The sequence below is a fragment of the Aspergillus aculeatinus genome (assembly GCF_003184765.1).
Source record: "Aspergillus aculeatinus CBS 121060 unplaced genomic scaffold BO66scaffold_15, whole genome shotgun sequence".
NCBI lineage: Eukaryota > Fungi > Ascomycota > Eurotiomycetes > Eurotiales > Aspergillaceae > Aspergillus > Aspergillus aculeatinus.
Genome location: NW_020291484.1, coordinates 426,532 through 440,909, shown reverse-complemented (window position 1 = coordinate 440,909; position 14,378 = coordinate 426,532). Strand labels below are relative to the sequence as shown.

The 14,378-nt window shown below is 54.9% G+C and overlaps 4 protein-coding genes and 1 non-coding gene across 5 annotated transcripts; 3 read left to right on the top strand and 2 right to left on the bottom strand.

Moving 5' to 3' along the window:
• Positions 1 to 903: 903 nt before the first annotated feature.
• Positions 904 to 1,015, bottom strand: BO66DRAFT_t118. The gene has a single exon. It is a non-coding gene; the product is annotated as a tRNA-Ser (tRNA).
• Positions 1,016 to 2,602: 1,587 nt separating this feature from the next.
• Positions 2,603 to 5,916, top strand: BO66DRAFT_346594 (UBA/TS-N domain protein). The gene is made up of 3 exons (XM_025644584.1): positions 2,603 to 2,759; positions 2,815 to 5,488; positions 5,554 to 5,916. The coding sequence occupies exons 2-3, from the start codon at positions 2,849 to 2,851 to the stop codon at positions 5,653 to 5,655; spliced, it is 2,742 nt and encodes a 913-aa protein (XP_025505622.1). The 5' UTR covers positions 2,603 to 2,759; positions 2,815 to 2,848; the 3' UTR covers positions 5,656 to 5,916.
• A 336-nt stretch (positions 5,917 to 6,252) lies between these two features.
• trm61 (tRNA 1-methyladenosine methyltransferase subunit GCD14) lies at positions 6,253 to 7,989 on the bottom strand (the record flags this gene model as incomplete). The annotated part of the gene is made up of 1 exon (XM_025649812.1): positions 6,253 to 7,989. Exon 1 carries the CDS (start codon positions 7,879 to 7,881, stop codon positions 6,253 to 6,255), a length of 1,629 nt encoding a protein of 542 aa, XP_025505621.1. The 5' UTR covers positions 7,882 to 7,989.
• An 827-nt stretch (positions 7,990 to 8,816) lies between these two features.
• On the top strand, positions 8,817 to 10,012 carry BO66DRAFT_319056 (NAD(P)H-dependent flavin oxidoreductase; the record flags this gene model as incomplete). Its single annotated transcript, XM_025643635.1, has 4 exons — positions 8,817 to 8,859; positions 8,910 to 8,992; positions 9,066 to 9,794; positions 9,869 to 10,012. The coding sequence occupies 4 exons, from the start codon at positions 8,817 to 8,819 to the stop codon at positions 10,010 to 10,012; spliced, it is 999 nt and encodes a 332-aa protein (XP_025505620.1).
• Positions 10,013 to 11,789: 1,777 nt separating this feature from the next.
• BO66DRAFT_390645 (uncharacterized protein) lies at positions 11,790 to 13,099 on the top strand. The gene has a single exon (XM_025647062.1). It carries the CDS (start codon positions 11,832 to 11,834, stop codon positions 12,708 to 12,710), a length of 879 nt encoding a protein of 292 aa, XP_025505619.1. The 5' UTR covers positions 11,790 to 11,831; the 3' UTR covers positions 12,711 to 13,099.
• Positions 13,100 to 14,378: the final 1,279 nt, after the last annotated feature.

Below are 14,378 nucleotides of genomic sequence, written 5' to 3'. Positions count from 1 at the left end.
ATACTATGCCATAACTGACCCATGAGGGAGAACCGCCAACGGCTGAGGGTAAACTCAGTATGGTAAATCCATTAGCCGATAGAATAAATTTCCGAAGTGCATTCTCGCGCGTTTCCTCTAGTCGTAACACTGATATTGTCTCTCAACTCCTGTTGTCTTGTGTGGCCATAAGTACCATCCTCGCTTGTCGTTTTGATTCCCTGATCGGGGAACGTAATCAATCCTACTTAGCGGCCCCACCTCAGGGTACCTCAGGCTCCCAGCTCAAGTGGGAAAAACAACATGTGGCTGACAGGCTATACTAATTGCGCTCTGGTACCCAACCTCTCTACCTCGGCCAAGGACATGCATCGTACGACACTGTGGACAGTTTTCTAAGACTTGACGCATAACTCAGCTAGCTCAAGGGCTTCCGATCAGAGACACATGCTTGACCTCTTATAGCAAGACACTACTGCATAAGCATGTACTGTGTAACTATGTACTAGGCTAAACAGTAGACCCTCCTGGCTTTCACCATGAGCCGGCGTGCCGCTAACGCAGAGGGACACGGTCCTGGCCGTCCTGCTGGGTCTGCCGGATTACATGCTTTAGGTTCATCAGGTAGGCGTGTCAGAATACGGGTACGTACAATGCGTTCGGTCCCGTATTTACCCAACTGTACGTATGCTTGGTCTCCAGGGAAGGAATGCACCAGCCACGCTGCCAATTTATATGCTAAATATCGTCAACTGCGTGGGTACAGTACGTTGGTTCCGTGACCTGCGCCATTAGACCCTTGAGGTCTCTCAAATCGAGAACCTCGAACAACCACCATCGTAGGACTCCGGCTCTCATACATTCTTCCCTGGTGTGTTTCGCAATAAAGCGCCTGGGTCACTCAACAAAAAGGAAAAAAGAAATCGACAGCGCTGGGATTCGAACCCAGGCACCCGAGGGTATGAGATTACTAGATCTGATGCGAAGAGCACACAGATGTTCAAGTCTCACGCGTTAACCACTCCGCCACACTGCCATAACTTGGAAAAAGTGGAACCTGAAAAGACACCATACCGGATCTGCGTCGCCGGTGCATCACGTGATACGCAAATAGCTATACAATTGTCCGTAGCCCAGTAAACCTTACTGACAAAAAGCATGTCGTAGTTACTTGCTCCTGACTGTGTATTCTCAAGAGGAAGCCCGTAGTTGTGCAGCTGAGCAGCTTCTTGTTTACCCTTGTAAGAAATGGTCAAGACCCCCCCCCCGCAAACTCTATTCGTCGCAGTGCTTATCCACTCCGGGTATGATCACCGCCGTCAACTATTGGCAATGCGCGTCCCTCATCTAAATGGCTCCTGTCAAATTTCGATGGACGGTAATTCTGGAACATAGAGTATCTTGCTGGTACTTTGTATACCAACTGTTGCGCTGTCATGTGAAGGCTTGAGTTCCAGCCATGCTACTTGTCAGTTGCCAAATCGTTCGAAGCAACTCTTCCATGATGACAACCAAACACATTAGTTCTATGCCATAGATCTGGAGGCAAACCAGCCTTATAATTCAGACCTCCAGTTTCACCGCGAGAACCTTCCCGCACAATCCTGCGAGTCTCGTGCATGCAGCACTCAACTCGAAGCGCGGAGATGAGCTTCATCGACTCTCCGTCGACACTAGACCCGAGAACGAACAGCGCACCAACGGAGCAGCCTGGAAAAGCTCTGGTCAATCTATCTTGTCATTACGAGACCTCTCGCCTAGAACTTCCCTTCACTGAGGGTTGATGATGCTGATGGAGTCACCGAGAGCCACCGGGACCCATCCATCCAGACCAGCTCTGCCCAATTCTGGCTAGGGGGGGTATAGAAGTATGGACGGCATCGGAAAAGTTAGGGTTAGGATGCTAAATCTGGGCTGGAGTTTCCGCTTTCTCCAGAACGAATTGCCGCGCTGTTTGGTCGGCGTCAGACCTACGGACCGTGTCATTCTCCCATTCGGGGCGTCAGGATGTCTGTTCTCCACCGGCTGGAAGGAATCCACTGCTGATCTGCCTCCTTGTGCCGTGACAGACGGGCTTTCCCTGCCGCTCCCAAGGGTCAGAGCCGGAATCCCTAGTCAAGTCTTCTCCGGGAGTGTCTGTGACTCTGTAGCCGTGATCAAAGCGGTAGAAGCCCTCGTATATCCTTTACATATATCATTAATCTGCCGCATGGCACACTAATTCGGACACTCTGCCTATGTACAGTAGCATGAGTATGAGTCCAAATGGAAGCTCAGATCCTCGTCCAATGCGTTGGACACGATCTTACTTGTAAAAGACCTGATGTCTCTTCTACTCTCGTTTCCACCAGATGAGAACTTTTCCAATCTAGCAGAAATTTCCGAGACAGTCAATAATCCCTGCAAAGCCCGATCTAGCCAAAAGGGTCTCTAAGACTAGATTCGAAACCCGATGTCGTCGATGGGTTAGTAAGCGGCTACAAAGGCCGAACTCATAGTCACGTGGTAATGAGCACACAGCCACATCGTCTCAGCCACGTCAGCCACGTCAGCCGCGGTGACGATCGCGGCCCTCCAACAGCCAGGGGAAGCTGGCGACAGCCGCGGATAAGGCCATCGGACTACTCTACCTACCATTTCTGACTCTGAATCCGGATGCAGAGCCTGACACTCTTTCATTGAACCCGCTGTGACCTTAGATTGCGGCTCAGATTCCCAAGCTTGCCTCATTGCCGACTCACTCTACTCGAACCGCCCCCGCATGGTATACTACGTTCATGGTGGGTTCACCCTCACCTGCGAATTACTTCTCCGATCCTAATTCCAAGCGTCTAGGCCCAAGCCCATTGATTCCTCACACCCGATCACAATGGATGACTTAAGCGGTCTGAACTGGGCGTCTACCTCGTCCAACAATGACGCCCGCAAGCCTCCCCCCATGAGCTCGGGTTCTTTATTTCAGAATGTCCGTCGCAGTGAACTATCTGGCCGATCCACGCCGTTATCTGCATCCTCCGGTCCCTCCAATCCGCCGTCAAAGTCCGCAACACCGGATAAAGACAGCTTTGCAAACCTGGTCTCCTTCAATGCAGCTAGCGCGAACAAGAATCTCTCGCTCCTCGAACAACAAAAGCAGCTAGAAGCGGACAGGGCCAGAAAGGAGGCGGAGAAGAGATCCCGGTTCGAAAATCAATATGGGGGACAGAACAACCAGTTCTGGGACAGTCTTGAGCGAGGGGGAACCCCGGCAGCCTCGGTGCCTGCCACTGCCACGGGACAGCAAAGCGCAGCCTCTGCCGATGAAGATGATATACTTGCCGCCTTCAATGCATCCGCACCCGTAGATGCCTCGACGCACTTTCCTGTACCTAGTGCAAGCCCTGCGCCGCCGGTCGGAGCGGGCTCCTCTCAGGCTAGCCATAACGGAGCAGGCGCACCGCTGCACGGAGGCAGCAGTATGGCTTTCCCCGACGACGACGATGATCCATTTGGCCTCAACCAGTTGAAATCTAAGCCCGCGCAACCATCGCAGCAGTCCCAAGCTGCTAACGATGATGACGATTTCCTCGGTTTGTTGGGTAAGCCAGTCTCTGAGCTTCCTCGGCCAGAGCCTCCCGCCAAACCACCTACACCCCTGGAGGCCGAGCATCATGCTCCATCTCCGAGACCTACAAGTGGGATCGATCACGCCATCGCGGAGCTTGTTGATATGGGATTCCCTGCGGATAAAGCCAGCCAGGCCCTGCGCATGACGTCATCTGGTACGGATGTTCAGGCGGCTGTTGGCTTGCTTCTCACTCAGGCGCATGAAGAATCCCGTCAGAAGTCCAGGAGTAGGCCATCCGGGGGTGATCGCGCCCCCGCTCATCCCGAGAGAAGCAGAGAACGGAATGAAAGACCTAGCCGCGATGTGCCCTCGTGGATGCAACAAGAGCGGTCCCGGAGCAACAACCGCTCGCCAATGTCCGCGGAAAAGGACCCGTCTCAAATCGCAGCCGCATTTGGAAATAATCTGCTGAAGACAGCGAACTCTCTATGGAAGACTGGCAACAAAAAGCTGCAGCAGGTGGTCCAAGATTTCAATGTGGATCATGATCCCAGCCAGCCGCGATGGATGAGGGAGACACCCGCTCATGCTCATGGTGAACCTTCGGGTGATCGTCCTCGCGAAGATCGTTCGCGAACTTCTACGCAACCCAAGGCACGGCCTGAAAACATGACCGATGAAGCATTATTGCTCGAGTCAGGCGGCCCAGTTCGTTCATCACGAAACCTTGCACGGTCGAACGATGGGCCTGCGCCTCGCACTGCCAGCACCAACGTCAGGCGACAGCCGTCTCCGCCAAGGGATCGGCCGGTACAACAGCCTGCGTTCATGCGGCAGACACCGAGGAGTGAAATGAGGGATCCGAGATCCCGTTTGACAAAGTCTGCTGTGGAGGAGCAATCGGCGCAAGCTTACGTTAGCCCGGCAAGAAGAAAGCGCCCTGTCGCTCAGTCCCCTGCTCCGGAGCCGCAAGTCGACCTGTTTGATTCCGCAGCTCCAGTCCCAGCTGCAGCTTCAGCTTCAGCGCCGAAGCCGAAACCCTCACCTTCGCCCGCTCAACCCTCGCGTACCTCCACACCATCTAAACCTCTACCCACCCGACCCAAGGCTCCGGCACGATCAATCCCTCCCGTGTCGCCACAAGCACTTTCTTCGACCCATCATCAACGCGAAATCGCCGCGGATGCCTACAAGCGGGGCGACTATGGTGCCGCACACGAAGCCTTCTCCGCAGCTCTGACACCTTTGCCAGATACACATCCCATTACCATCCTTATCCGCAGCAATCGCGCCATGACGGCCCTGAAGGTTGGTGAGCCCAAGGTGGCAATCGGAGACGCGGATACCATGCTGGAGTTGATTGGCCCAATGAAGGGCGAAGGCGAGAGCATCGACCTCTGTAATGGCGAGGCCGCCAAGCCGATGAAGGACTTCTTCGGCAAGGCGTTAATGCGCAAGGCCGAGGCGTTGGAACAGCTAGAGAGATGGACCGAGGCCGCACAGACCTGGAAGCTCGCGGTGGAAAGTGGACACGGAGGCAGCACGAGTATCCAAGGTCGCAATCGCTGCGAAAAGGCCGCCGGAATCAGCAAGCCCGCCGCCAAGCCCGCCGCGCCTGCCCGACGCCCACCTGCTCCTGCGCCGAAGAAAGCAGCATCTGCTCTAGCCGATCTGCAAAGCTCTTCTGGCGCCTCATCAGAAGCCGTCACTCGCTTGCGAGCCGCCAACCAGGCGGCCGAGCGCGCCGACGAGGAGAAATTCGCCCTGTCGGAGAGCGTCGACGCCAAATTGGCGGCGTGGAAGGGCGGGAAGCAAGACAACCTCCGGGCCTTGCTGGGCAGTCTGGATAGCGTGCTCTGGCCCGAGGCCGGCTGGAAGAAGGTCAACATGTCCGAGCTCATCATGCCCAACAAGGTCAAGATCCAGTACATGAAGGGCATTGCCAAAGTGCATCCCGATAAGGTGGGTAACAACCTGATATGTTCATGCCTCATGATCGTCTTTCAGCAACTGACCTCTTCATCTAGATCCCCACAGATGCCACGACCGAGCAGCGGATGATCGCCGGTGCAGTCTTCGGCGCCCTAAACGATGCTTGGGACAAGTTCAAGAAGGAAAACAACCTGTAAAATAAAATACAAAACCTCGGTTTTCGCCCATCAGTTTCCCTCCGATTCCCCATGATTAACTTTTCTCCTTGTCAGCCCGGCCTCAGACCCTTTCCCAGATCCCTTGCTTGGGGGGCTAAGTGATCTCAATCCATGATGTTTTTCAACATACACAAATTTCATATTCTCCCTTTTTTCTCTCGTCGTACTCTGACGGCTGCTGACGACGAAGCTCCATGAAATATTTCCCCCATTTTAGCATTTTATTTCTCTTGTACATAGATAGAAACTAGAAACGAGGGCCGGGGGTGGGCCCTATCGGGCAGGGCATCCATCCCCTCGTGTGTGAATTTTTTCTGATGGCATGAAGATGGGATGCACACTGTAGAATTTCTTGAACCGATCGATCTCGACGCAGAAACCCGAGCACATACTTTCCACCTCTCTCGTTCTTGCGACATGGCTGGCCAGGCTTGGTATACCCATCCTATTGGTATGGAGTATCCGGGTACATCAACCACTACATAAACATCCCTGATGGGCTTGGAGGACAGGACAGTATTATATCGCGTCTGGGAAGATAGGCCCTAAGCTTTTTTGTTGATAAGAAAAAACTAACTAAGCTTCTTCAGAGGCATCGGCCGGCTTTTCCCCTCCTGCTACTACCTCCTGCTGCTGCTGCTTCTGCTGTTGCTGCTGCTGTTCCTCGGCCTCCTCCCGCTGCAGTTGCTCGCGCTTGAGCTGCTTCCTTCCCTTGGGCTTGTCGGTTTGCATGGGCTGATCGACGCGGTGCGGGGGCCACTTGTCGCGGCATTTCTGCTCGTCTTCCTCGGTCCACTCGCGCGGCAGGACGGCGAAGACCAGGTAGGAGGTGTGGGTCTTCAGGTTGTCTTCGGTGCGATGGACGAGACGGCCTTGTTTGTACAGCGGGATGTTGCTAGAGGAGGAGGAGGAGGAGGAGGAGGAGGGGGGCGCAGCCTGTTCCTCCTTTGCGGGGACAGCCGGTCCCGAGGACGCGGGCAGAGGGGTATTGGCGGCGGTGGTGCTATTCAGAAGGTCCTCCTCCTCCTCGTCCTGCTGCTGCTGCAACTCGCGATACTTGCGGGAGTGTTCCTCGACGTGGCGCATCTTGGCGACGGCCTCGTCGACGGACTTGGGGAAGACGACGGCGCCGCGCACCTTCTCGTACTCGAGCCCGACCTTCTCCCGCTTCACGTCGATCCGGTGGTTGTTGACCTCCACCATGGAGATGTCCAGCCACGACAGCTGCCGCAGCACGCTCACCGTCCGTTGCACCTGCTCCAGGCAGGGGGAGAATGTGCACAGGTAGACCGGCGACGTCGGGTCCAGCGGCGACTCCGCGCCCGAGGCCGGGTGGCGCACGAGGTGCTTCAGCGCGAGCCAGGGCGCGGGCAGATCCAGGAACACCGCGTTGGCCTTGGGCGAGGTCCCCGTCTCCGCGTCCCCGACGAGGAACCCGTCCTGGTAGACGTCCCGGTGCGTGACGTGCACCAACCCGTCCAGGCCGTGTTCCTTGAGCTCTTGCCGGACCTTGCCGACGCGCTGTTCGTGGAATTCGAAGCTGGAGACTTGGCCGAGTCGTTTCTTGTTGGGTGGTGAGGAGGTGGAGGAGCAGGATGAGGGGGGTGGTGTCGTGTCGTCTGTTGTCGTGGTTGTGGGGTATCCGTTGAAGACTGCTCGGACGGCCGCGTGCGTGAACGAGCCGCTGCCCGCGCCGGCCTCGATGATCGAGCTGCCCGGCCGTGCGCGCAGCCGGTGCAGGATGTAGCTGTAGTCCGGGGTGTAGACGACCTGGGTGCGGTGCGGCAGGGACATGGTCCACAGCTCCGGGGTCGGGTAGACGAGGTGCAGGAATCCACTGGCCGCGGCGACGGCGGCCTGCGGCGAACCGGATGGGCTGTCGTTGGCCCCCTCCGCCGAGTCATTGGTGGTGAGCTCGTCCGCTTTGCGCTTCAGCTGCCGGTTCTTCTTCTGCGGACCGCGGCCGCGGCGCGAGCCCGTGTCGACCTTCGAGGCGATGATCTGCGAGCCCCATGGTTGGCCGGTGAGGGTGGTGTGCGGGAAGGAGCCGAAGCGCGTGGTCGTCACTTTCCCTTCCTTGTAGCCGGCGTTGTCCTCGTCGTGGAGCTGGAGGACGGTCGGGATGGCTTGGTCGCGGCGGAGGTGGAGGAGGGCAAGCTGGTTGAGCTGCGAGTGGGAGCCCGGGGTGAGAAATGGTGAGGCCATTTTTTTGGGCTGGGCTGAATATGTGGGTGACCGCCGCGTAGAAGCGAGGATTGACCTTGGGATGCGATGGAAGTGTCCCCGTCGCCGAATTGAGGGCTTCAAGACTTCGTTCGAGCTTCTTCAACTTCTTCAACTTTCTTTTGCGACGGCGGCGTCACTTGCTGAAGATCCTCCGTTCTATACTCGATTGGGAGACCAGCGTAGGGCTTAGGGCTGTGGGTGTAGAAGGCGGTGAAGGGGGCAGAGGAGACGGCGCTGATTGGTTCCCTTTGTCTGTCGGCTGTTTCTACTCCATCCTCAACAAGTTTCGCTAGGTATCAACTTAAGAACATTCCTATAGTTCAGAGGCTCTGGATAATGGGCTGCATATTTGTTCATATCTTGAAGTCTATGGACTCGGTACTACCTCTTGATTTCTGAACCTCGAGAGATTGCTCCGAAGGGGAGGGGCTGTGATCTCGGAGATTCACATCCATCATCTGATGAACTCGTCCATCACATGCTGCAAACCCCCCGAAAGGGTCGATAACATGATGAATGGATACTGGGGTCAGGAACTAGAAACAACATACCAAGAACGTCCGGGGTCAAGAAGGTTGGCTTAGCTTGCAGTGTTTGTGCTAATAAATTCGAAATTGGTCATGCATCCATGCTCACTGGCCTTTGTCTAGGCATGTCGCCTCTTTCTATTACTGATCATTAACCTCGGGGCGCTGAACCTCGGCAACTTTGCTCTTCCCCACAAGGGGTCTCCAACGTCTTAACGCGGCTTTCCCCAGACTATCCCCAGCTATCCAAGACCGTTAAACTTCGGACCTCCTTAGAAAATAGAGACTTTTGGCTACAGTTCTTCCTCGGTGTTTTCTCGCTTCATCTGAAACCATCGCAGCATTTTCCCAGAACACTTTAGCCGGTGGAATCGGTCGGCCGTCAACATGCCTTTCAACACCCTTCTTACGAGGAAACTAGGCATCAAAGGTACGTCCAGAATCAACAGACTGTCTGGCTCACCTGCTGATTATTTCAAGTCCCTGTTGTCCAGGGAGGTATGCAATGGGTCGGATACGCTGAGCTCGCGGCGGCGGTCAGCAACGCAGGCGGTTTGGGAATTGTACGTATCCGCGATCGCCTCAAAATCAGAACACGAAATCAAGAAAAGACTAATCCATGGAGAACCTACTCAGCTCACTGCCCTCACACAACCCACCCCGGAAGACCTCCGCAAGGAGATCCGCAAATGTCGAGCCATGACCAAGAACCCCTTCGGAGTCAACCTGACCCTGCTCCCCGCCCTCGTTCCTCCCGACTACGCGGCCTACGCCCAGGTGATCATCGATGAGGGAATCAAGATCGTCGAGACAGCCGGAAACAACCCGGGCCCTGTGATCCAGCAACTCAAGAAAGCCAACATCATCGTCCTGCACAAGTGCACGACGATCCGCCACGCCAAGTCCGCCATCAAGCTGGGCGTCGACTTCTTGTCGATCGACGGATTCGAGTGTGCGGGCCACGTCGGCGAGAATGACATCACCAACTTCATCCTCCTCAGCCGAGCGCGCCAGGAGCTCAAGGTGCCGTTCATCGCCTCCGGGGGGTTCGCCGACGGACAGGGACTGGCGGCGGCGATGGCCCTCGGAGCGGAGGGCATCAACATGGGAACCCGCTTCATGTGCACGGTCGAGGCGCCCATTCATAAGAACGTGAAAGAGGCGATTGTCAAGGCGGATGAGACGGACACGGCGTTGGTGATGCGCCGCTGGACGAACACGACCCGTCTGTTCGGGAATAAGGTCTCCAAGGAGGCTCTGAAGGTGGAACGGGAAAGCAAGACGGGCGAATTCAGCGAGATTGCCCCCTTCGTGAGTGGCAAACGGGGTCGTGAGGTGTTCCTGACCGGTGATGTCGATTTTGGTGTATGTTGTTCCTCTGCCACCCTCTCTCCTTGCGGTCTTCGGAATCTCCTGGCCTCCGGCTAACTTTATCTTAGGTATGGACTGCCGGTCAAGTCATCGGCATGATCCATGACATCCCGACATGTGCTGAGCTTCTCGAGCGAATCGAGAAGGAGGCCGTCCAGGCGTTGGATCGGGTGAGGTCGTTGCACACAACAACGGCACAGAGCAAGCTGTAGAAGACCCAACCTGATTGCTGACTGGTCGGATTGAGAGGGTACTACAGTACACGCGGGATATGTATTACGTTTAGGTCTTTATGCAAGGAATTAGACATCACCTCCGTTTTTTTTTTTCTGCGGTATAGTCTGTTTTTCCCGTCACGTATACACAGGCGCGCTCACCCTTGCAGAGCGATGCGCTCTGTCAAGGGATGTTGGGGGAAGGGGTGATGTTGAACGAAACAAAGTGTCTCGCCCTCGCCCATCACCCTGCGACCAGTCAGAAATAGCACGATGGTGCCAAAACGTTCTCCTTGATCAACACATGATGCATACCCCGCGGTGTTGCAGCTGGGCCCTCTCCTTACATGCCCCTCCCAATACGCCGGAGAATTGCGATCGCCAGTCTACTGTACTCCGCATCAGCATCATTGTATGGTCTTGGAAAACGCCGACCTAGCACAGAAGAACTGCAGAGCTGCTGGCGGGTATACCGGGTAACGAGGTTACAAAGCAGCTGCCCTGGATCACCACTCCGGATACTGGACGGCTATCATGATCTTATTCTGGGCTTACCCTCCTTGCAGCTATTCAGTCAAGGTCTAGACTAGACGTTGTGAGACTTTGTTCTATGTCCGGTTCGCTGACTAGAAGCTCCTAGGGATTGATCGTCTACTCGCAATGAAGCCTCTTCGGTATCTGAGACCCGGCGAACTAGCCTTCACGTATAGTGGCATCACGATGCTATCACCACCTTACCAACATTTGCAGCAGGGGCACACTCTACTCGACAAGACCTGTGTCTCGCCTATCGCAATCACACCCTCATATAGGGGTCAATGCAAGAGTTATCTTGACCTTCACAACCCCCAGCGTCCAGTAATCTAACCCAACTCAATAAATCCTCCTATGACCTCAAGACAAAAGATCGAGATTGGAACTTTATCCCCTCCCCTCCCCTCCCTGTCCCGGAAGTATCAATCTCCCCGACAACGACCACAAAAGAAAGAAAGGATAAACCCAAAATCAGCGTTGAGACAACCAGTCCCAGCGGGGTCGGTAGAAAGTGACCAGAGCCCGACGAAAATCACGGAGGAATACTTCAACAGCAACAATCCCCCACCTCAGAATAATCATGACAAGATCAAGCGTGAACTCCGACCTCATGCGTCGACCCCGAAACATGGGGGTTCTCTCCACGCTCCTCCTGCCCTGCATCCAGGTGCGCAAGCTGCGACGCTCGCGCCGCCAACGTGATCACCATACCTCGTGGTCCTGCGCGGGAATCCCCGAGTTTGAGGAGCAGCACCAGCACCAGCAGCAACAACAGGGAACCACCGAGAAAGAACTTCATAACCAAGACACCGAAGGGTACACGGAGCTGTCGAGCTTCCCCGAGAAACCACAACAAGCCGCGACAACAGCAGCAACAACAACAACGCTGACGCACACGAAGTCCATTCGGCTGGTCAGCTGTGCGGACTCGGAATGCTCGACGCTGGGGCCGGACGATGGTCCGATTCTGGAGAAGGATGACGAGGCAGGGGACCAGGAGAGGGAGGATTTCCTGGCGGGCAAGGAGAGCGCGTCCGAGAATGGCAATGCGACTATGTTGTCGTTGCTGTCGGATGAGGAGACGGATGTGGAACAGTCGAGTGGTGGTGGTAGTCCGCCGCTGGTGCAGAGGGTCATTGCCATGGAGGTGGTCCCGTCTTCACGGCCGCCATCGCGCGCTGGCGCTGGTACTCCAAAAAGTAAAGATGATCTGGATCTGGAGCTGGCGAGCCGTCGGGTCCCCCCAATTCCAGCGGCTGATCGACGGCCCCGGCCGGCGAGTATGGAGGTTCACTCTTCGACCGGGGGCGCGCTGAAGCTTCCCGAGATCAAGAGTCGGATGATCGACGATATTCCGGAGGATTTCGAGGGGGAGATCGCCGGCGTCAAGGTCCGGCCGTTGAGACAGGCTGCGAGGAAGAGTGCGGTTCTGAAACCGACGGTTCAGGAAGAAGAGGGGGATGAAGAGGACAAGAAACGCTCCTCAACCTGGCGACTCAGTCAACGCAAGTCAATGATCGAGCTTTTCAGTCTTCTTCAATCCACCGCAGCAGCCGTCGCCGCGGCCCCGAAGTTCTCGAACCTCAAACTACCTCTCACTCAGAGGTCGCCCTTCCGCTTCTCCACCAACGCCGTCGTCGATGAATCGCCCTCCTCGGTATACTCCACCACAGCCACCACAACCTCACCATCTCGATCAGCAGCACCACCACCACCCACAACGCCAACCAAGAAAACCAAGCTCCCCTCCCCACCACCACCCACGCCTCCCCCGAAATCCCCCAAACAACTCCTCCAACAACGGCCCCTCCCGCAGACCCCGCAACGCAAGCCCCGACACAGCAGCTTCCAAGAGCAAATCTCACCCCCAACGGTAACCTACCGCACCACCTCAAGCTCAAGTCCCACCAAGAAACAACGCCGAATGGGCACCGTCCTCTTTCCTCTAACCTCCTCCTTCCGTCCCAGCGGTGGTAACAACAACAACAACAACAACAACAACAACAACAACAACAACAACAACAACAACAACAACAACAACAACAACAGCAACAGCAACAGCAACAGCTCAGACGTGACGACGATTCCGACAACCAACCCTCCCTCCCCTTCCCGTCGTCAGTCTCATCTCCAAAAAAATGCACAGACTCTTTTTTGCTAGCCACGGAGTTCGGGGTACCGGTGCAGGGGTTCGGGTTCTCTTTTGTTGGTGTCTATGGTCTATCTCGGGGGGGTTGGTCGCTTCTTTATTGAGGGCTTTGTTCGGCTTCTGAGGACTTTTCTGTTACTTGTAACCCAAGAAATCACCCTTGTATCACCTTTGGGTTTTCTCTTCTCTTCCATGGTGTATTTACTTTCTTTGAGATGATTGTATCATCTGTTTCTATGGGGGTGTCTACTTTCTTTCTGTGTGTGTGTGTGTTGATTAGTTACGGGCCTGGTTGTTAGTTATCTGTTGATCGGGTCTGGGGTGTACCTTCTAGGGTTCTATTTCTGTGACAGTTACTGGGTGCGATGACTACCGTATCAATTCCTACACCTCGGTTTCTCTAGGTCTGATGATGGAATGGACTGAATTGAGTTGGGAGAGAGAGAACAGCACGGAGATGGCAGGAGCTTGGAAGTCTAATCATCATCATCATCATCATCATCATCATCTATTTGTTCCTTGTATCCCACCACAAGCACCTTCATCGATATCCACGCAGGTAGCTCGGCGGGATCATCAAGTCCCTGAACCAAGACACCTTCTTCCAAAGTGTACTTACTGTTCTTGAGCTGTAGTCCTGCACAAGTACAATATAACACGACTACCTCGCAACTCGCAATTCACTGCCTACTTTCTAGTCAATGATCGACCCCGATAGGAGTTTCCGTAGGATAGGGCCGACCTACGGGCTCGACTGTGCCTTTTGCTACTGCTAACTTATGATACCAGCCAGCCTTTGATATGCTCCGAGAGCCTCGGTGATCCGATAACCAGAGCTAAGCCTATGCAGGCAGCGTGCGTGCAGGGTTTGTGGGAAAGGGTTAAGTGAGAGGGACCCTGAAAAGAAGGCAGTGGAGTGGACAAAGTTTCTTTTTCTGGGGATATCCATACGGAATAAGAGCGTGGGTTGTTGTTGTTGTTGGTGTGGTTCTGTGTAGAGCAGCGGGTGACGTACTACTGCTACTGATGTTAGGATGCTCTGTGATTGGGCTTGGTGGTACATGGGGGGGCGGACCGGGGCGTGCCTTGTGGGTAGGGCTCTGCTGTGAATGGTGGCTTGAAGGTAGGGAGATTTAGTTCGGTGGTTGAGGATGGTTCGTCGGGGGAGAAGCTTACCATTCTGTCTAGTAGAGTGCCCGCTCAGTTTATCTGGTTAAATAAGTCAATGGGTGGGTGAGAGGGAGTTTCAGTAAGGTTAGGTGAGAATAAGACCAGGCGGGGGAATTATGAGGAGTAGAGATGGGAAGTTAGTGAATGGAACTGCAGGAAAAAATGTCCAATGGACCCAAATGGCGTGGACAACTACGAGCTACAGGATACAAGTGGAAAAAATCGGGTAAAGCAAGTCTAATGCATTAAAGCTATATGCCACGACACCGGCGCTGGAGCACCGGGAAATGCACAACTAATGATCAGATCATAGTTCCAAAAAGCAAAAAAACACGAATCTTCTTTCTCCGAGAGTGCCACAGGCGCACAATTAATGGTACATCATCTGCTCAAACAGGAATAACCCGCAATCCTCCAAGACCGGAAAATCACAGGGCGACCTGTTTTCCTAGCCCCGATCCATGGCCCCGAAGGGCTTGACGAATAGTGGCCATAAGCAAAGACTGAACC